Here is a 20,801-nt window from a genome sequence, read left to right as displayed (position 1 = left end):
TTAAGTATTTTTATGTGTAAATTTAAACATACAGTACAAATTAAAGATTCATTGAATAAATTGAGTAGCTCGCTCACTAAATGCTCAAGTTCACAGTATAAAGGATCTCTGCAGAAAATCTACTTTCCTGCTCCTGTTCTCCAGGTTCCTCAGGAAGCAGCTACAGATGGTGTTACAGCTGCATAAAGTGTCATGCAACTTTATGCTCACTCAGCAGGGCTACACTCAGCTTCCTACTCAAGAGACCTTGGAAAAACTATCCAACGAGCCTCAGTAAAAATATTAGAATGTCTTATTTATCATGGATTGAACAGCTGTAATTTAAAAGCTAAGACAGTGCATTTTTTAACTGCCACAAGATATCATATATACTTCTAAACATTCTGGAATTGTTTTGCACCCATGAGAGTGACCCATAACTTGTTCTAAGAAATGGACATACTACGCAAGCACTGCTCTCTGTTAAATATTTGAAAAACAAAGGAGGATAGTTTATTAGAATGCATGTGGCAGTTCTCAATAGTTACATCTGAATGTTACAGCTGTAGACTTTATAAACTCAATAGTAAAATTGCTTTATGTATGAAGGAGGAGGGCATCTGCTCTTAAACTTACTTTACCTGATTTTGAGATAATGGAGGATCATGTCTGAATGTCAGTCCTGCTTTAATGAGAGAAGTTAAAGCCTCTGCTCCCCATTCTCTCATTCGGGAGTTGGGATGCTGACAGACCTGAAAACATAGCAATGTTTTGTTTAAAGTCACTTTTATTTAACCATGATTTCAATATATATGATATAATTAAAATACCGATTTTTAATGTATTAGAATGTACATACAATTGTATAAGAAAAATACCATAACTCTCTAAATGATAAAATTTGGTTTCATAGTAAAAAAAGAAATTTATCTTTTGTATAGACATACCTTCTGAATAAGGAAGCAATAGGAAGCAGTGAAAGACACAAGGAAACATATGAAAGTTACATATATAATTCAAGTCAATAAATTTTCAAAAATTAATAAACTAATTGCTAATTCTGATAATGATTGGTTAAAAAGCACCAAATAACCCTTCAATAAATGCCTGAAACTCTCAGGTTAAACTTAACCTAAAGCTACCATAAAATTGGAAGTTTCACACACTGCATAACATAATCAAGTGAGGAACATGACAGTAGCCAACACAGAAAGTCTCCTCTATACTCTCAAATACAAAAAGTAACTACACATTGAAGGTAAAATAAGCCTTACACTCCATTACTTTAAAAACCTGACAAAACAATAGCAAGCATCTTTAAACTTTTAAAAGTTTAAAGAGTTTTAAATGCATACTTTCCTTTTTTCTTTGTCTTTTAATTCTCTAAATGTAATAATTTTGCTAATTGCTTTTTTTAGAACACAAAAATAAAAAATCATTGTGCATATTAATTTCATAGATAGCTAGTAAGAGCTCTGCTGTATCTAATACATTACCCTCAAACAAATACAGGAAGTGTACAGTTTTGTTGAACTCTACATAATTTTTCCCACCCACCCTTCCAGCCCTAACTCTGATGGTGTGAGAACCCAAAGTCCAAGGCTGGATCATAAATAAGACTGATGGCTTTCACTGGTGGACTATTCTCTTATCAACCACTAGCCAAACTGAAAAGGAGGACAATGTAGAAGAGCTAGCTTAATGTTTAAAAATGCAGAGAAGAAACAACCACTCTCCTGATTTACTTTCATTTTTAAAATCCCATATAAAATAGAAAGAGAGAATTTGAAGTACTTCATGCTCGGGTTGATTCCAGATAACCAGTTGCAGAACCAGGGAACAAGCTATTTCCTCAGGTTGTGTTGAATTGAATTATAGCTGGTGTTTTCTCCTTCCTTATTGTACCTCAACAATTTAGGTTTAAAAGGAAGGAAAGCAGTACTTTGAAAAAAAATTAGGGACTCTGTATTTCCTACAAAACAGTGGCAGATTATCCACAATGCCTGGGTAACAGACTGAAACAGACTGCTCCCTAGATGAAAACAGAGTCTCAAGATGTGGATGGTGAACCTTACTGTCTTGTAGAGCAAAACAAATACAAGAGAAAGAGATGCCTGTACTTTAAGTCTTTAAACCCACGAGTATCCAATTTTTTTTCTCCTAGATAAAGTAAAAGAAAATGTGGCTTCTCTAAACAGAGATGGCCAATCCCTGATAACAGTTGAAATAATGCGCAAGGGCTAAGGAAGTGTCTGATACATTCTGGAATATAAGGAAGAAAAGCCTTCTCCTTTATCCACTCCAAAACAAACCCTGCTCTTATATTTTACTGTCCCATATACTTGCGTGGAGAATTAAAACTACAATTACATTCAATCACCTGTTTTTAGTTTTCAATTCAAAATGTAAGATTTTTTTCATTGATGAGGTATGTTTTTCATGTTGAAGTTAAAATACTAGTAAAATTGAAACAGGATGATGAAACTTTTTTATATTTGAACAGTATTCTCTTGAAGAAGGCATTCAAATGTTAGCTTAAATATTAAAAGCAAACAAACAAACAAAACCAGCCCTTTCTTAGTAAATCTCCTGGCTTCAATCTATCTCAGAATCTTCCTAGATATCTGTACGGTGTGAAACAGTAAAAACATGTTTGTGCTACCTTAATTAGAACAAATATATGAAGTATAATTACTTGATCTTTTTAAACACTTCTGTGTCAAAAATATATAAAGACTGATGGCACCATAAAGACAAAATTAACAATATTAAAATATTGCAATTTAAATATATAAATTCACTTTTAAATTCAAATCAGAATGCATTCAGGTTGCAAAAATACAGTGCCTAAATCAAAATATTTAATTACCACTTTGAATTATTATTTCAAATTACACTTTAAAAACTTATTTTCACAAGATCTTCATTAATACAAACTAAATTCTATTACAAGTGATAAAAGCCATTAGTTACCTCCAGAAGATGACCGGTCAGAGGTCTCCAGAGAATCTCAATCCTGCGCATGTTAACTAGTCCCGTTTCCAGTAATTTAGCAACAGCAAAAAGTGATGGTTCCTTAATAAAATGGAATTTGTACACATGACTTTGAGGTAACTGAGATAAGGTCAGAGCCTTTTGCTAGGAGATAATTTCTACATTAAGGTGCAGCTCGCTCCAGCGGCCGGAAGGCTGGGGAGCTCCGCAGCAAGAGCAGTGCCGCAGGAGAGGCCAGGCGGGGGCAGCAGGCAGACAAAAACCAGAGCACTGTACAAACTCGGCTCTGCACAGCCCTCGCTCCAATCAGTTTTGTAACATCTTTACCTAGCAAAGCAACCTTTTCCCCCATTGCAACTTTTCAAGTTAAAATTATATATGAACAAACAATCTGGAGTACTTAATTTCATAATACCCTAATTATTTATCTTTCATTTGCTTCATAAATGTGCTGCAGGAATATGATAAATTTCCCATTCATCAAATACGTATGCAAATATTTGTGATAAGCTTCTTTCAGTTTTACTTTTTTTTCAATCAACATATAGTCAAAATGACTGTTGTACTGAAATTATTATTATCTCTTCCTGTTTCTGTTAGTTTCTTATTCTAATTTTCAATGGATTTTAAACACAAACTTTGCTTATTTTAGTTCATTCTCTGTTGCTGCAATAGTAAAATATTATAAAGCAGGTTTTCTGCCTTCATTATCTCTAGTGTAACAGATTAAAGACAAGCTTTCAGAAACTCTCTTCTGGGACTAGATTATGACTCAGAGAATACATATTCAATCTTACTCAATTACAGAGTCTTTAACCTTTCTGGGCTAAAGGCTGTTTACTGAAGCTGACATGAATACTATGGCTTTCCCAAGTAAACATGACTTAACAGGTTTTTTAATATCTAACTGTCAGGCTTTCTCTGAAGTATATCGTAAGAGAAAATTGAAATGAAAATGAGCATCTCACAGAACACACTGTGCCTACTCAGCATCCCTAACCTCTGAAATTATAAGGGCTTTTAAAAGTTTTGTCCACCCACAGTCTTATTAATGGAAACACATGACATTCCTAAATTAACACAAAGCACAGGAACACAATGAGAACGTTCAGAGAATTTAGTAACTGTATGAACCTTTAAAAAGAAGACATTCTCTGGTTCATATTTTATTTTTTATTCTAGAGCATTAAAGGTATTACAGTTTTTAGTATTAGAAATAGTTAGCTTAAAGGATAAATAGACAAATCTTCTGCATGTTTCACAAAAACATCTAAAAATAAAATAAACAACTCTTTTTATACCTTATTGTTTCCATAGGCCATATCCATGGCTTCCAGAGACAAGGAGCAAAGGGCATTTATTAAGTGATGTAAAGACACGTCGTCAAGGTACCTGAAAAATAACTGCTATCAAAACACTGTCACATTTGATATACACACATGATTTTAATTATAAGATAAGGTTTCTTACTGTGAGTTTTCAAAAAGCTTTGAAATCATGCTGGATATAGATGGCAGATCAGTCATAACTGCTGTAGTCAGAACCTTGAAAAAAGAGAAATACGTCTTACAGATTGCAAAGGAAAATACTGCATAATCATTTACTGAAAAACAATCATGCTTACTGTGCTGGGCCCTTCCACGGCTCGTCCAGGTTTTAATGCACCCCCAACACTAGGCTTCAGTCCCAGAATCCACACAAGATGCTGAAAAATACAAAAGGATCATTTTCAGCAGAAAAACCTTTTCAGGCAGAGAAGAAATTGGCATTCTTCTCAAGCTAGCCACCAACCTTCCAGACAAACAGAATTCAAGAGAAATGCTGCAGTGCTTATTCAAGGCAATTCGCAGTACACCATGACAAGAAACAAAGCTTCTACTGTTGCTCACAGAGCAACAGAAAACCACATTATAACAAAACACCAAGGCATAACAGCAAGGCATAAATATTTCCTCTGATACCTGAAGAGTAGCCAGGACAAGTTGCCACGATGTACCAAGAACAGCTCCATGGAAGTGAGCTAAGTTGAGTAATGTCCTCATACATTGGATATTTTTTGATGTCAACTACAAAAAAAGAAACCAACAACCAAACAGCCATACAATTTTTATCATTCCACAATGACAGTGTTTCTAGCAAATCTCCAATTTTTACTAAAGTGCTTCAGGATTACATTTTGTTTGCACTATTGAAATATATATTTTTAGGTAAGTATTTCAGTATCTTTCCTTCTTTTCTTAGTCTTATCTTGGTGGGGTTGGATATGAGCACTTAAGTGCTGAATCCAGCTCTGAGGTCCACAGCACAGGAAGGATATTGATCTGCTGGAGTGAATTCATTAATCTGTTGGAGGGCCACCAAGATGTTTAGAGTGGTAGAACACCCCTCCTATTAGGAAAAGCTGAGAGAATTGGGATTGTTCAGCCTGGAAAAGAGAAGGCTTAGGGATGATGTAATTGCAGCTTTCCAGTACCTGAAAGGAACTTCAAGGAAAAATGGGGCAAGACTGATTTACAAGAGTATGTAGTGACAGGACAAGAGGGAATGTGTTCAAATTGAAAGAAAATAGGTTTAGGCATTAAGAAAAAATTCTTGGCTGTGAGGCTGGTGAGGCACCTGAGGAACAGGCCACCCAGGGAAGCTGTGGCCGCCCCATCCCTGGCAGTGTTCAACGCCAGGTTGGATGGGGCTCTGAGTACTTCAGCTTAATTGCATCATCTCCACAAAAACAGTCTATCTTAAAGAAAAACATGTAAGTGAACCTTCACACACAGGCACATAACACAGCTGAGATCTAGAGCTTTCCAAATGAAATGGATGGGAACTTCTGATCTAAAGAAGTCAGGAAAAAAAGATTAAGACTTCTTTGCAATTAGAGGACTTTGCTGTCCAGGGCTGTTCCAAATTAAAACCTTAGGACAATACTTCAGATGACCACTATTTGTAAGAATGCTGCTTATCTATAACCTATTTTTGAGACACATTGAGATGGAGGAAGAAGTAGTTAAGCAAGGTAAGATCACTCACAAGTTGTACTTACCATAACTGTTCCCTGTGGCTGAAGAGCTAAGGGTTGACCTACTGCTACAACTTGCTGGTGAGACTCGCTCGAGGGACTAATCATTTGAACATTCTGTCCCTGAATGGAATATGCTGAAGGAAAATTGAAAAGAAAAGAAAAGAAAAGAAAAGAAAAGAAAAGAAAAGAAAAGAAAAGAAAAAACCCTAAATTTAAAATCCAGTACTTACTTGTAGCCCTTGCTCGCAGACTAAAACATTTTTGTTTTATATTAAGAGGTCTAATGTTAGATTCATCTGTATATTTTTCAGGTAGTTGCCTTTCTCAGTAAGTACTAATTCAGTTTCAAAATTAGAAACAGAGTACATCCTCAACTGGCATGTATTATGAATTACAACATTCTCTCAGGATGTGGGATGCATCAGTTTAGCTTTTTGTAGGCTGAACAGAGCCCAGAACTTAGATCTTCCACTTATGCAGTAAGCATTACCATCACTAGGTAATTGTAGAAAGGACTGCAGCACACCACAAATGCAGGATGTTCTAGCCAAAGTTTTAGAAGTTGCTCAGAGACCTCTTCAGATTCTGAATGCCTTAATTACATATCCTAGCAGATCTTTATGATGGTAGACAGATCTCCTCAGAATATGAATTTCTGACATACACTAAGCATTCAGGAAGTTTTAGTTTGACCAGAATGATACCCCAGCAAATCTGCAAGACTAACCAGTTCTGAAAAGCACGTGATCTAGGTGCTGTCTGAGGATTCTAACTTACTTTAATATAGCCAAATACTACAGCCACATATCTTTGGAATCACATCCAGGAAGAAATTTGTGTTTAGAGGATGAAACATGGAAACACAATTAAGAGAAATTTATATATTTACATTTGCTGGACAAAGCTGCAGTTGTGCTGTTTAATACAGTAAGGGCATAGTGAGGAGGCAAGGATCCTTTGCAAATGGCAGTGATAAAGGCATCTCTTGATGTCACAAGACCCAGTCTTCCACAGAGTGCAGCCATGGTCAATTCTGCTTTTAGAATATTTTCAGTGGCAGCTTCATCAGTGCTGAAAGGGTACACATTGTTCAGCAAGAATTAATACAAAGCACAGAAGCAGGCAGTTAACCAAAACTGAAAGCCATAAGAATGTACACTTTAAACCCATTAACACCAAAAATATTGAAGAACAAGCATAACCAATCAAGAAAATTCTTCAGAACCACTTCCTACAAAATTGGACTTTACTACTCAGTGACTTAGTAAATGAGACTATGAGAAGATATTTTAAACTAATTTCAGAAAATGGTGTTTGATTAACAAAAGGCTCTTTGAAGGAGAGAATTAATTTACCATAGTTATTACCCAGTAAAAAGCTTTCCCACTTTAAAGATTAGACAGTACTAGCAAGTACCAAGACATTACTTAGTCTCTTATCTGCAGTAATCAGGACATGAATCACTTCATGATGTTGAAACATGCAGACAAAGTAAAATTAAATAAAGGTAATTTAAACAGTTTAAATGCAACCCTTTGAAAATGCAATTAATTGTTCTATATTGAAAATACACTGAAGATTGATATTGGACTTCTGGAAACTTCTGTGTCATTTACTCGTTCAGTCTAAGTCACAAACCTGACTGCTCAGATGCCACGAACAACACTTATGCTGAAAATTGTCAATTCAACTGGTATCAAAAGTCAGTTCAAAATATAGCCTGGAATGTCAACTTAGAAAAATCAAGAGAAATGAAAGACCAGATACCTTGCATCAAGTAGGAGGGATAGAGCAGCCAGAAGACCACACCAGCAAGCATTCACCATTTCTTCCCAGACAGCTCTGCTAACTTAAAAGAAATATATAAACTTTTTTATAGCAGAAACACAGTAGTTCCCTTAATAACTTCCAATTGTATCACAAACAACATGCTTGCTACTGCACCTTTTAGAGTGTGTTTTTGTATGTATGTTTACACAGCCAGATACATGTGCATACAGAAACACATTCACACCAGTATCATTTGAACAGCTACATTTAGAGTAACATTTCTAAGGTTACAAAAAGTCACCAGGAAACACGTCTTCTAAATTGTACCAGAAAAACAGCAAAATGGAACTTACCACGGTATATATAACCATTTTTCATCTTTGTCTATAAAAATAAACATTCAGAAGTGCAAAAACGTGGGACAAGAAACTCACTGAAATTTTGCAGTGAAGTAAAAATATTCTCCTGTGGTACCTATAATTTTACTTAACTTTTTTGTTTCTTTAATTTCATATGGAAAAGATATTGGCCTAGCAAAGGGGTAGCTGCCCAGCCCATTTGCACACCTCCCTCTCTCCACCGGGCCATGCCAAGCCCCTGGGCAGAGCCGGCGCTCTGCAGCACCACGGAGAGCTCCCCACACCCGAGGCAGCGCCCGGGACAACGCTCTCTGCTTCCCCTCCTCTCCTTGCAGCAGTCCTGGTGCCTCGGCTCAACCTTCAGCTCTACAGTCTTGGCTTCCTGGGGCACAAGCCAAACTCTCTCTTCAAGCACAAGTCTTTCTGTACATACAGACCCCTATAGAGACTTGTCTTATGCTGCACAAGGAGAATCCTCAGTTCATCTCAGTTCTGCTTTTAAAGAAGTCCTTCTCTGTATACACCAATCTTACTTAAAATCTCTCCATTAAAACATTATTTTTCTCTTGTTACTAGAAATATATTTTTCTTTTAATGTGGTCGTAACTGCCCCATTTCTGTCAGTCAGGTTGTCTCTTGTGACCTTAGATCTCAGTGTTAAGCCAAAAGCAGAACATCAAGTCAAGTGTATTTTTAATAGACTACTGCCGTTTCATTAAAAAAACCCCACTTCACTGAAAGTGTTGATATATAAATAAGAAACAATAAATCTAAGCAAAAAACTATGAAATTTTAAAATCCTGGTTTTTGTAAAACCGCTGTATTTCATATAGTGGTTGCATTTTCAAATACCTAGCTCTTTCTCTGACTGGTCAGAAGCAGATTGCAAATCTTGATGCTCTGAAGACTGTGCTGGTAATGAAGTTGCCTCTGCTGTGGTTTGAATGATGGTTTCTGCCTCTCCCAGCTCTCCTTCAATCATGGTAGTGATACCACGGACAAGATCCAGCAGACAGTGAAATGCCACTGACATGGCATAGCCTTCAGGAATTGTAGGTGGCTCTACTTTGTCCAGCATTTCCAAACTAAAAAATTCAAAACATGACAAGTGTGTAGCAATACCACTGTTTTAAAAACAATAATAAAAAACAAGATTCCAAATGAATGTTAAGTACAAACAGGCCCCAAATAAAATCCCTCAAGATCTATTGCAACTCAAGAAAAAAACCTTAAGTCATTAAGTAAAAGAGTAAATGAGTCACTAAATAAGACAGTAATCAAAAGTATACATCCTGAGTATAGACCGGCAAAAAATATTTTTAAAAGTTAACACACATAAGCAAACATCATGAGTAATTCTACTTGTATTATTACTTTACTTAGAGCCAGTGCAACAGAACCTATTCAGAAGAATACAAGTACATAGGAACAACAGAGGAAATACATCAGAAAGTCATGACAGCGTGAGCACAATTATAACAAATTGAAAACAAGTCAGATGTTCCATTAGCATTATCTTTGAGTCCACATGACTAGAAAAGCCTGTCCATAGCTAGATATTACACGGCCAAATATGCATTACCTACATGCATAGGTAAACAACAGAAGTTATTTGTATGAAGAGGATGTGTCTACATGATTCACTGCTGAAAAGCACGTAATTAAAACATCTCTGTGCTGGAACACAGCCCTCATTGCCACTTTTCTCCATCTTTTACCTTGAAAGCACATAAAGAACTGCTGAGTTGCAAATCCAACAGAAATTGCAGCTGACAGCAGCAGCAGCATCTATACAAGTAGAGATAGTCTGTTACAAAAACTACCTGCTACCCCAACAATCACTATTTCATAATTTTTTACTCTACAAACCACTCCTAAAAAAACTACATATTCCAGCTAAAATATACCAAAGACACTTTCTTAGTGTACTGTCGCCACACTTGTCTGCACAAAGGATTTTTTCTTCTCCCAAACATAAAACACTTCAGTTATTACCTCTAATTTCCTAAGATAGCTGCCTTAGATATCTGGGGGCACAGGAACTACAACTAAATCGAACAGTCAGCATTTCACCCACTATAAGTAAGTGCAAATATATATACAGGTCTAATTGAAATTATTAATGGTTTTTATAGTTACAATATATTTGTGAGGTAGAAGTCACATCCTCTTACTTTAGAAGACAGGAAATGCTAACTACTGAATAAATTACATAGAAATGGCCATGAAAAGTCTTGAATAATTTGTCTATTCCACTTAAAAACACTTAGTTCCTTATGTAATGGGGAAGACAAGGCATAGTGCTCTGTGAAGAGACTTGTAAAAATGTATGAGATGTGGCCATTGTATGAAAATCTAATGACAGCAGAAGAGAATTGGTGTGACCCATTCCAGCAAACCATTTCCTTTCATACAGGGCTACAGACAAGAGTAGAAGGTAGGAGAAAAAACTGCTGTGACGTGCTTGTGACAGCTCCGTAATCTCATATAAAAGAAAAAATGCAAAAATTACACTGAGAAAATCATAGAATCACTTGAGGTATCCAAACATAAAACACAAACAAGTTTAGAGCAGGACAGGAGACTATGACGGTGGCTGCAATGCTCTTGAGCCAGTTAAGAATAGAAAGTAAGAAAAAAGAAAAGGAAGAAAAGTGGAGGTAGTAGTAGCTGCCCAAATTAAAAATTTGCATTTCCTGAGAACAGGCAGGTGAACTAAAATAACATTCATGGCCACTCCTGGAACAAAAAGTCAACACATACACATTAACTATTGTTAACAGTTAGATCTGAGGATGACTTTTTTCCTTCTGCATCTCAAAGGCAGATAAAAGAGTTCCCACCCTAAAAAAATATTGAGATCAAGGCTATTTGCAGATTTCACTAAATTTTAGTATGCCAAAATTTCATGGTGGTATAAATAACTTCTAGTTTGGAATAGCTTATCCCTCAATGGTCATGACTGACATGAAAAAAAATTGTAATATTTAAACAGTAATGTAGTATTCACAGCTTTAAACTGAGAACACCATCTCCATTGTACAAAGTCATGACAAAATAAATGGCCAGTCTAAGAAGCATTCAGAATCTAGTCTTGGTATAAAGGTCAATATATTGTTCAAAACGACAACCAGACCTGTATCTACCACAATATCCTGCTCAGTAAAACCTGTAAATACAGTAAAGCTGGTGTGAGAAAGCTAATTTTCATTCCCATTGATGTCCTGTTTGCTTAAGGCCCTTCATGTCTGCCATTACAAAATGCAGCAACAGATATTCCAAAACTGTTACATACTACAGAAAGGCCTAAAAGTGAAGAGTTAATACAGATAATACAGTAAGAAAACAAAATCCAACTGATGCTAAAACCATAGGAGACACTCTAATCAGAATTCAGGACATTCAGAAAAAACAACAAAAAGCCCAGAACACCTCATGGCACTAACAAAGAGAAAATTATTAATATACTTCAATGCCAGTGAAACAAAGACCTCAATCTTCACTAGTAAAAAAACAACCCCTTAAATCATCAACTTCAAATTAAAAATACTTGTTACATACATTTTCAAGCAGATATAGGTACTTACTATGTAGCTTTAGCACTGCCTTGCACTGTTACATTGAGGATGGGTATCCAAGTGCCTCTGTACTCAAAGGCAGGTAACACAGTTGCACCTCCACCCATTCCAAGCACTCCTGGGTTAGTTTGTGCTGAGCCAGTACTCCCTGATGCATTGCTTCCTGTTTAAAAAAACAGAGTAACAAAATCAACCAATCTCGTATTTGTGATCAGCAAACATCCTTTTCCTACATTTAATTTTTGAGACACCAGGACTGATCTGAAGACACCCAGTTCAATAAAAAAAACAACACAAAAAACCATTTCTGAGCTCCCTCTGCTGTCTAAAACATCTTATGTGCAGTTCATTGATGCCAACTGCCTAATTTCCAGTCAGAATAAAATGTTTCTGTGAAAGACACAGCAGCATTCATAACATTCTGTGAATTAATCAAACTTACAGTCTTGATGAAACAACGTGTGTTTTAGTGAAGAATCAGACAGATATCTGAAAGTTAAGCATTATTTAAATAGTTGCATCTAGAACTCAGTAGTTAGAAAGCTTAATTATTCCAGTAACAAACTTTCAAGATTTCAGAAATGCAGAAACCACAAGAAGAGAATCAAAGAGAATGGCAACATTTGAATCTGTTCCATGCCAAGGTAGAATAAAACAAACCACATCACAGAAGAGCTGACAACATGCCAACCAACAGCTAGGAAGGGACAAATTTTGGTTCCAACTGAGGATACATAAAAAAGCAGCTAAAAGAACAAGGAATTATGTATACATGTACTTCCTACATAGAGAAGGACATCTACACTTACTAAGAATAGGTCCCACAAAAGTTTCAGATTCTCTCTGAAGAGACAGTGGGGAGAGAGAGCAGAGTCCCCAGGAAGGCAACTCACAGCACCTAACACATCAGTTTAACTGCCATTTTAATGTGCTTGCTTTTAATATGTGGAGAGCAAACAACTAATTTAGGCAATATGAATACACAGAAGCTTATGCATACACTTTAACACAGTTATACTTAATAGACTGAAACAAAAAAATCATGTCACTAAACAGAAAGGGTTACATGATGAAAGGTGTTTTTTTTAATTTACTTTAAGATAATTAAGTAACCTAGAAATAATACTGATAGAAGTGTTCTATCAGTTGCTGTACAGACACGCATTGAACAACAGACACTGACACAAATTCTGTCACGCTATCACTGCTAACTGCAGCATGGGACTCCAACTTCATGAGTGAACACTGAAAAGTGTGAGTCTAAACTCAAACTTTACAACATTTCTTAATTTAATAGTAGATATGAGAGACAATAATGACATTTATTATCTGTTTTTTATCTCTTTTAAGACGGTTTATCAAAAGACACCTTTCAATTTGCTTTTATGTTATTTGTTGCTGAGGACTCTGCTTCCAGAACTACAGGAAGAAGCAGAGAGCCTTAACTTGGACATAAAACAACGGCAAAGGCATTAACAGGATGATCATTTTTTCTTATTAAAATACAAATATACCTAGTGAAATGCCAAAACCCTGGCTGCAAGAAAGGACAACCAAGTTTTGTTTCAGTAAGTGTCTGTTTTCAGCTTACAAAACAGAGATCATTTGAAAAAAAAGACCTTTCATTCTACCTCTTGGCTCCCTCAATCCAGTTTTGGCCTTGAACATCCAGAAGAATTAGTGATTGCTTCCCACAAACACACACTGTCTTCTTACTACTTAAATTGCACACTGCCATAAATTACATCCCAAAACAAGGAGACAGAAATCAGACACGGTTTTATAGTCAGAAATTAGAAATAACTCCACCAGAATTTCCCTCTGAAAAGCTATGAAACAAGGAGCTGGGTCACTGCAGAAAAAGGCATCAAGGCAGGAACACTGCTCTGACGACTGGAGTCTAGACCTTCCCCACAATACAGGTAGGCAAAATGCCTGTTGTACCAGAGCTGAGAACAGTAGTTTATCTCATGCTAGCTTTTCTCCAAAATAAACACAGAAGTACAGAGCGGTATCAGTTTTGAACCAAAACAGAATTCATTGTTATACGAAAATGATGAAAAATAAAATGATGATAAGGACAAGGCTTTACCAGTTTGGTTTGGTGTTGTTGATGTGTTCCCTGTGCTTGGTACAAGAAATAGAGACTGGATAAAGGACCCCAGTGCATTCACAATATCACGGAAAACTTTAGTGGAATGTTGCTTCATATCATATGACTGACAAAAAGACCTGGAAAGTATTTTACAAAACAGAGAGTATGTGACAAACTGGGGACGAAAAGAATATTTTAACAGCAACTTCACCCCCCCCTCCACACGCACTCCAAACTCTAGTCTAAAAGCACATTTAAATGGCAAATATTTAGTTAAATGATAACATTTAATTTTAGGCAAATGCTGCTTTGACACTGCTAAGACACAGAGGGCTTGGAATACTCAACTATAATTCAATCTTTCCTGGATAATAAGAATTGCCTAATGCATTACACAAAATTATCATGAAGAGCTTATTGCATTAGAATTTCCACATATTTGCAATGTTTTAGGAAGTATTTTCCATTAGTGAAAAATAATAAAGATATATCTTAAACTTTATGTAAAAGTAAAACTCAATATATTTAATACCTTAATAGCTGAGGCTGCACACAAAGCCTGTGAATAGATTCTACAGCAACAGCTCGTAGCCACTGTGGTTTGTCTGCATCCAGAAACTTAACCAGCAAGGACAGAAAGATTTCACATTCTGTTACCTAAAATATATAATTTATAATAATTAAATAAAAAGAAACGGCCTTCTACAAAATATTTTCTAAAAAAACCTTTTATCTCAGGAGTCCTTTAACAAGAAGTTTTGTACAGGATCTAAACAAATCCCTTGAACAAGTATTTACTCAGAATTATATAAAAACATGACTAATAATGATAATATTTCTGTCAAGCTAAAACCACATATGCAATTGTACTGAAGGAGTTAAATTCCTCACAGACATTGCAATAAAGGTCATACATTTGCTACAGTAAATGAATGAAACAGAAAAATATATTTTTTTAGCAAATATCTGAAACTGAGGACCATAAGAACATCTGAACATATGTTTTTACCCACATTCTGTCAACAGCTATAGCAACTCAAATCAAAAGCCTCTTTGAAAGCATTAACAAGGCAGAGTGATCATCATTATCTAAAGTCAGGCAAACAACAGAAGATCAAAAGGTTCCCAAAACCTAAAAGGCAGTTAAATAAAGACAACAGCTAATCTACTACGAAATTCATACAAATCCATGTTTAACAAAATCATACATTTAGAATACTCGTAAACACAAATATGCCTAAGAGGAAAAGAGTATTTATTCTTTTCCTCCCTCAGTATACACCAACAGTTCCCAAGAACTAATCAATACCACTACTGATTACAGCACTGCCATATACATAGAAAAACAAAACTGCATAAAAAAATTTGAGCATATTCTTACCAGCAAACTGTAAAACTGTTTAATCAAAACAGAAACTACTCTCAGCAAACGCATACAGATGGGGAAGTATGGTTTTTCCACTGGTGCTGGGGAAGATGAGGTGGTGGAACCTTGCCTGAATTTGATATTTGGGGAGAAGAGCTTTATAACAAGAGGGCATACCCTTTCTTTAAGAAGAAAACTGAATTCCTGATGCTGAAAAAGAAAACAGAAAAAGTTACATGTAGATATTCCTTAATTGCTACCAGTAGCTATGATTATGCACCTTATTTACATTTGTAATTATGATCAAGCTGTCTGAAATCATGTAAATCTTGGTATAAGTTACAATCAGGAAATGAGAAGGCAGAACTGCAGACACCATTGTAAAGCTACCAAAAATCATGAAATTACAATGGTCAGGTTCATGACATGTACCCCTCTTCTCGTATTTTGCAAGCTGAAATAGGCCGCTAATATATCACTTTTATATTTATAATTTTTTTTTTAAATTTACCTACTGTAAGACAGAACACATTACTGCATGATCACAGTGCATTCATATGCAGTAGATACATGCAACTCACAATCATGATTCTTACTGTACAAGAGGGGTGAGATTAATGTTTTTGTAGAAATAATTCCACGAAGTAAGTTACAGAGCTGTCATAAATCAGCAACATAAGAAAATATATCTCTGGAGGAGATATAAGCAGCAAAACCGAAAGTGAAACAGAGTAAAACATGCTCTACAAAATATTTAAACACAAAGAAAATGTTTGGGAATAGAAAAACATAGCCAAAATGCATCAACTTTTCTATTAAAAATGCCCCAATACATAAAAGCTACAAGTCCTTCCGAAAAACAGTATTCATGTTAAATTAAAGAGGATTTAATGAAGTGTAAATTTTACTACCTATGTGAATAAATATCTTCCTGTTTTCTGTCCAAGAGCTACTCACTTGTAAAAACACTTGTGGAAAGTCATTGAGGACCGACTCAAGAAGTTCAAGACCAAATGTCCGTGTCATTTCTGTCATACCCACGAGCCAGTAGGGAGCATCAGCATTAACTAACTGACAAAGATCCTTAGAAAGAAACATAGTAACAACATTTACTGTCTCCATACAGTCCTGTACCAGCACAGTCCTGAGTTTATAATGAAATCTCCACGTTCTCCTCTTTTCTGAGTAATTTTCTGATTTCAACATAATTTTTCATTAAATACTTATTTAACATAAATGGTAACACATAGAAAACTTTTAAAAGAAAATTTTAACTTCGTTGGTATCCTTGTAGTAAGTGTGTTTATTCCTGACCTAAAAAATACCTCAAGACCAGTGAATTAGCTAAGTGAAGATTTTTATTGGTGCGATGAATACAACTATTCCTTTTCATTACACACTTGCTTTTCATATCCAACACCAAGCACAAGAAACAGGACTGAACAACAGTTGTAGCGTTTTGCTCTGTATTGGGTTTGGCTAAGACAGAGGTAATTTCCCCCACAGCAGCCCTCACAGTGCTGTGCTTTGCACTGATAGCTAGAAAGGTGCTGATAACACACTAGTGTTTTGGCTACAGCTGAGCAGCACTGGCACAGCCTCAGTGCTGTCTTTCATTATTTGTCGTACCCCCCCTCCGCCATCAAGGTCTGGGCATGATCCTTGGAGCAAGAAACAAAAAAGATCACTCTAAATTAACCAAAGGGATATTCTATACCACATGGCATCAGCTCAGTCACAGAACCTCAGAAATGGCGGAGGAAGGTAGGCATTGGTTATTTACAATGTTTGGGAGCAACCAACATGCATTCTGAAGCTCTGCTTCCCGGGATGTGGCTGAACATTGCTTGCTGATGCACTTTATTCACATGCCAACTTTTGCTTTTGCCTTAGTAAACTGCCTCATCTCAACCTATGAGTTGTTTTCCATCTTATTTTCTTTCCCTGTCCAGCTGGGACAGGGAATGGTAGCGAAGCTTGGTGGGCACTTGGGAGTCCAGCCAGGGTGAACCCACCACAGGCTCACAGGAATAAGAATTTTGAATTTAATGCAGACATGTATGCTTAACTTAGCTACCATTTAAGATTTATAGTAAAATATTTTCCAAGGTCACTTTGTCTTCATTTTCTCATCATTCCCTTGTGATACAGCATATCATCACCAATTGCAATAAGTATGCATAAGAAAGCCCAAGGCTCTGGTTAAGGACATTGCCAACATGCCAACAGCAAATTCTTGACATTTCCTAAAGAGATGCAGAAGCACTCAATCTTATATATAAATATTTGCTCTCCAACTACCTGAAAAAGCATATATGCATCCTTTGCACATGGCTTCAGTGTACTGACAGATCTTCTATTACTATTCCCTTGAACTGCAGCTGTCTGGTCAGCAGTATCTGTGCAAAAAAACAAAGTTCTGTGAACAAGGGAAATGTTAAAAATCAAGTACTCATTAAGTGTTCTTATAAAAATATTCTATGAGAATGGCCAGGTAATTCTTCTGCAACTTATCATGTCTATAGAAACAAACATTAGATTGACTACCACGGATCACCAATAACAAGCACTTCTTTCCAACATTCTCTTCAAACTATGGCCATGTATTTCCCACTCAGTAATCTATGGCACCTTCACCTTAAATGACACCCTCACCTCAAATCCCTTCACAGCACTAACCTGAAGACCAGTTCTCACAGCTTAGAAAAAAAACAAGTCTAGGTTTCATATATTGGTGTACTGAATCAGACTGACACAACGGCTAAGGATTTAATCTCCTTTAAATACAATTAAATGTATAAAAGACAGCTAAAATTAATGATGTCTGTGATTTTTTTATAACATCTATAAACATTTTACTGCTTTTTTATCTGAAAGAGAAACATCTGATGCATGTCAAAAAAACAGGTCAATAAAAGCAAGCTGAATAAGCAGTATGCCCACCTTTATATCGTTCATCTTCAGCAACCACTCTCTCAAACACAACAGTAACTACCTGCCGCACTGTAGCTGCCGCAGTGTTATTTGTGATATTATCTTTTGTGAAGTGCAATCGAAAGCAAAGTACAATTGCCTGAAAGCAAAAAAAAAAATAGAAAAAAAATCACCTTATAACAATGCATTTCATCTTTTAGCTAAGAGTTAAGAAGGTTGACGGACTGTAGCTTTCCACTACAGCTTGTCAAAAGGTTGCCCAAAAAAAACTAAACTTAATAATTTTAAATTTGAAGAGCCAGAATAAGTTTTATGGATTACTCTAGCCAAAAAGCTCTTTAGCAACCCTCCCCAAGGCAATCAAAAAGTGCTATTAGCTGAAGACATTATTATATGCCAATAAAAGTATAGTCATCACACAAAGAATACACAGTAATCATCACACAGAACAACTTGTATGAATATTAATGTCAAAAGGACATTAGGATTATAAGGTTAATCACAGAAAGCTCAGTCAACTTCAAAGCTAAAATGTCATTCCTTTCCTCTCCTGCACTGAATCACAATACTTTCACAATCATGTTGCCTTGACTGCTATTATTCCTCTCTAAGTTGTGCATTTTAATGTGTCATTGTGCTGGCAATGACCTGAATGATTTTTCCCATTGGATTTTGTTATTACCTCCAACTCATAGTTTAATACTTACCTGTTTTTTAATGAATTTTGATAATTAACATCTGTATGATTTGTGAAACCTGTGTTTCTTGTTTTTCTGTCCATATTCTGCATTCCTGCACTTGCAAGAACCTCAGCCCCACCTGGCCATACATGCTCTAAGTCATACAATCTTCAGAAATTTCTTTTGCTTATTTTTCATGTATGTGATTTGTGGATTCTAATCAGGTGATATTTCCACACTAATTTGAAATCTTACAACAGCTTGACTGAAACATCAACAGTTAATATATGTCTGGGTGAAACAAATTTTCTACAATGTAATTTACAGGAGAAACTTACTTTAAGCAGAGTTTTACAATTTACAGATGGGTAAACAATGTTGCTTCTTCAAAGAGAAGTATCTTGTAAGTTATATTAAAATAGACTGGATACTTATTTTTTGTTTTAGAAACATAGTATCTAAAATGGTTCATGTTTAAAATTATGCATCAAAGTTATTACTGAAAGAGCAATAACTGTGGACTGCTTCCAAAAGAGATTTAAGGCAGGGTGGAAGGTAGCTTCTTTTAATATTTTCTCTATCAGTGAGACTTCACACTGTGCTATGTGCTCTGATTCCAGTTCAAAAACATACAACAAATTCAACATATGAGAAGGATAGGTATTAGCCCGAAGTTTTTATTTCAATTTTATATTAAGTCAGAAATGTATTATTGTGGAGGAGTTACAAAACACATGGAAAAGAAAGCTACAAAAAATCCTGTTTTCAGAGTCTAGTCATAAAGACAAAAAGGACGTAAGAGAAGCAAGAAAGCCCCCTCCCGGTCCATTGTTTTCATATGTTTCCTATGTAAAATTTCCCCATTTTTCCTCTTGGATATTTTAAGTTCTACAGTTGACACCAACAGATTCTTACCTTGGACAGTGCTTCATCATGCACAACTGTATTGGTTGTTAAAAGCACAAGAACCGTCTGGAGCAATTTAAGTTCTTCAAGACTGTTCTCCATCAATTGCCAAAGCATATTAATAATGTTTCCTGCTGCAGCCTGCAAAGAAATAATTTTTTCCAACTATTACATTATTTATTTGTATATCATGTGTACATATGTAAGAATATAATTGTCATAAAGGCATATCATAACTGAATGTGCCTGTTTGTTTATACCACAGCACTACGTGGAGAATATAAAGCAAATTCCATTGTCACAAGCTTCCTGAAGTATTTTTAAAGGACAGCAGAAATCTCTTAATATGTAGTACAAACTAAAGTGTGTACCTAATTTTCTACTTGGAAATATGGAAGACACAGTAAAAAGATATTTTACCCTCAGAATTCACTCATATCAGAGAGAAAACAGTGTAATTTTACATTATGCAAGCACAACTGAAGGTACATTTTAACAGCATTATATTCACCAGCTTCCTAATACACTATATATGCAGTACTATAATATTTCATGACACTTACTGCTGCAAAAAACGTGCATCCATTCTACCTTATTTTTAAAAGCAAAATGTAACAAAAGCACAGACTATATTTTGTGGAGGCACAAGGTCCATTACATGTTCAATTTCTGCACTGTAAGAATGCAAACTAAATGACCTGGTTTCAATTTTCATTAATTTCCTTCTAGAAGTTACTAATATTTCCTCACTTTTTTTTTCATGGTGCAAAAGGTTTTCTTTTAAATTACTGAAAAACAGATGCGAGTAAAATATTTTGCAGACGGTGTTCATTATAATATGAAAAGAGTGTCCTAAAACAACTCATTCACCTTCAGTTTGAGGTCTATATTTCTCAATCTGAAATATTTATGTTTCTATATAGAGATTGATCTTACCTCTGAAACAACTTCGTGAGACATGAGCCTCTGTATGGCTGCTAGACACAGCTGAGTGATCTTTGGTTCTTTTGTTCCACAGCCCATCAGAAAAGGCTGAACTACCTCTGAGCTGTTCTCTTTCAAAGCTTTCAAAGAGAGAAACAGTCAATGTTTAACACTTTGAAAAATACAATGCAAAAACT

The 20,801-nt window shown here is 35.7% G+C and overlaps 1 protein-coding gene across 5 annotated transcripts in view; it reads right to left on the bottom strand.

Annotated features, from left to right (window-relative positions):
* MON2 (MON2 regulator of endosome-to-Golgi trafficking) overlaps positions 1-20,801 on the bottom strand; it is a 70,900-nt gene that overhangs the window by 32,596 nt on the left and 17,503 nt on the right. For all 5 annotated transcript variants that reach the window (XM_085044111.1, XM_085044119.1, XM_085044139.1 and 2 more), the window contains exons 3-21: positions 20,617-20,744; positions 19,690-19,821; positions 18,104-18,233; positions 17,462-17,559; positions 16,118-16,243; positions 15,176-15,370; positions 14,327-14,451; positions 13,792-13,931; positions 11,709-11,862; positions 8,974-9,206; positions 7,760-7,841; positions 6,882-7,063; positions 6,014-6,126; positions 4,935-5,039; positions 4,598-4,678; positions 4,444-4,517; positions 4,275-4,365; positions 2,953-3,054; positions 621-731 (exon numbers count right to left, since the gene is read on the bottom strand). In XM_085044111.1, the coding sequence (XP_084900237.1) occupies positions 621-731; positions 2,953-3,054; positions 4,275-4,365; positions 4,444-4,517; positions 4,598-4,678; positions 4,935-5,039; positions 6,014-6,126; positions 6,882-7,063; positions 7,760-7,841; positions 8,974-9,206; positions 11,709-11,862; positions 13,792-13,931; positions 14,327-14,451; positions 15,176-15,370; positions 16,118-16,243; positions 17,462-17,559; positions 18,104-18,233; positions 19,690-19,821; positions 20,617-20,744 (2,402 nt within the window). The remainder of the gene's footprint in view (positions 1-620; positions 732-2,952; positions 3,055-4,274; positions 4,366-4,443; positions 4,518-4,597; positions 4,679-4,934; positions 5,040-6,013; positions 6,127-6,881; positions 7,064-7,759; positions 7,842-8,973; positions 9,207-11,708; positions 11,863-13,791; positions 13,932-14,326; positions 14,452-15,175; positions 15,371-16,117; positions 16,244-17,461; positions 17,560-18,103; positions 18,234-19,689; positions 19,822-20,616; positions 20,745-20,801) is intronic.

This window comes from Lichenostomus cassidix, chromosome 1Aa (genome assembly GCF_008360975.1).
Source record: "Lichenostomus cassidix isolate B80296 chromosome 1Aa, HeHo_3.0, whole genome shotgun sequence".
Lineage (NCBI taxonomy): Eukaryota > Metazoa > Chordata > Aves > Passeriformes > Meliphagidae > Lichenostomus > Lichenostomus cassidix.
Note: the sequence above shows the minus strand (reverse complement) of the source record. Positions and strands in the feature narration are given on the sequence as shown.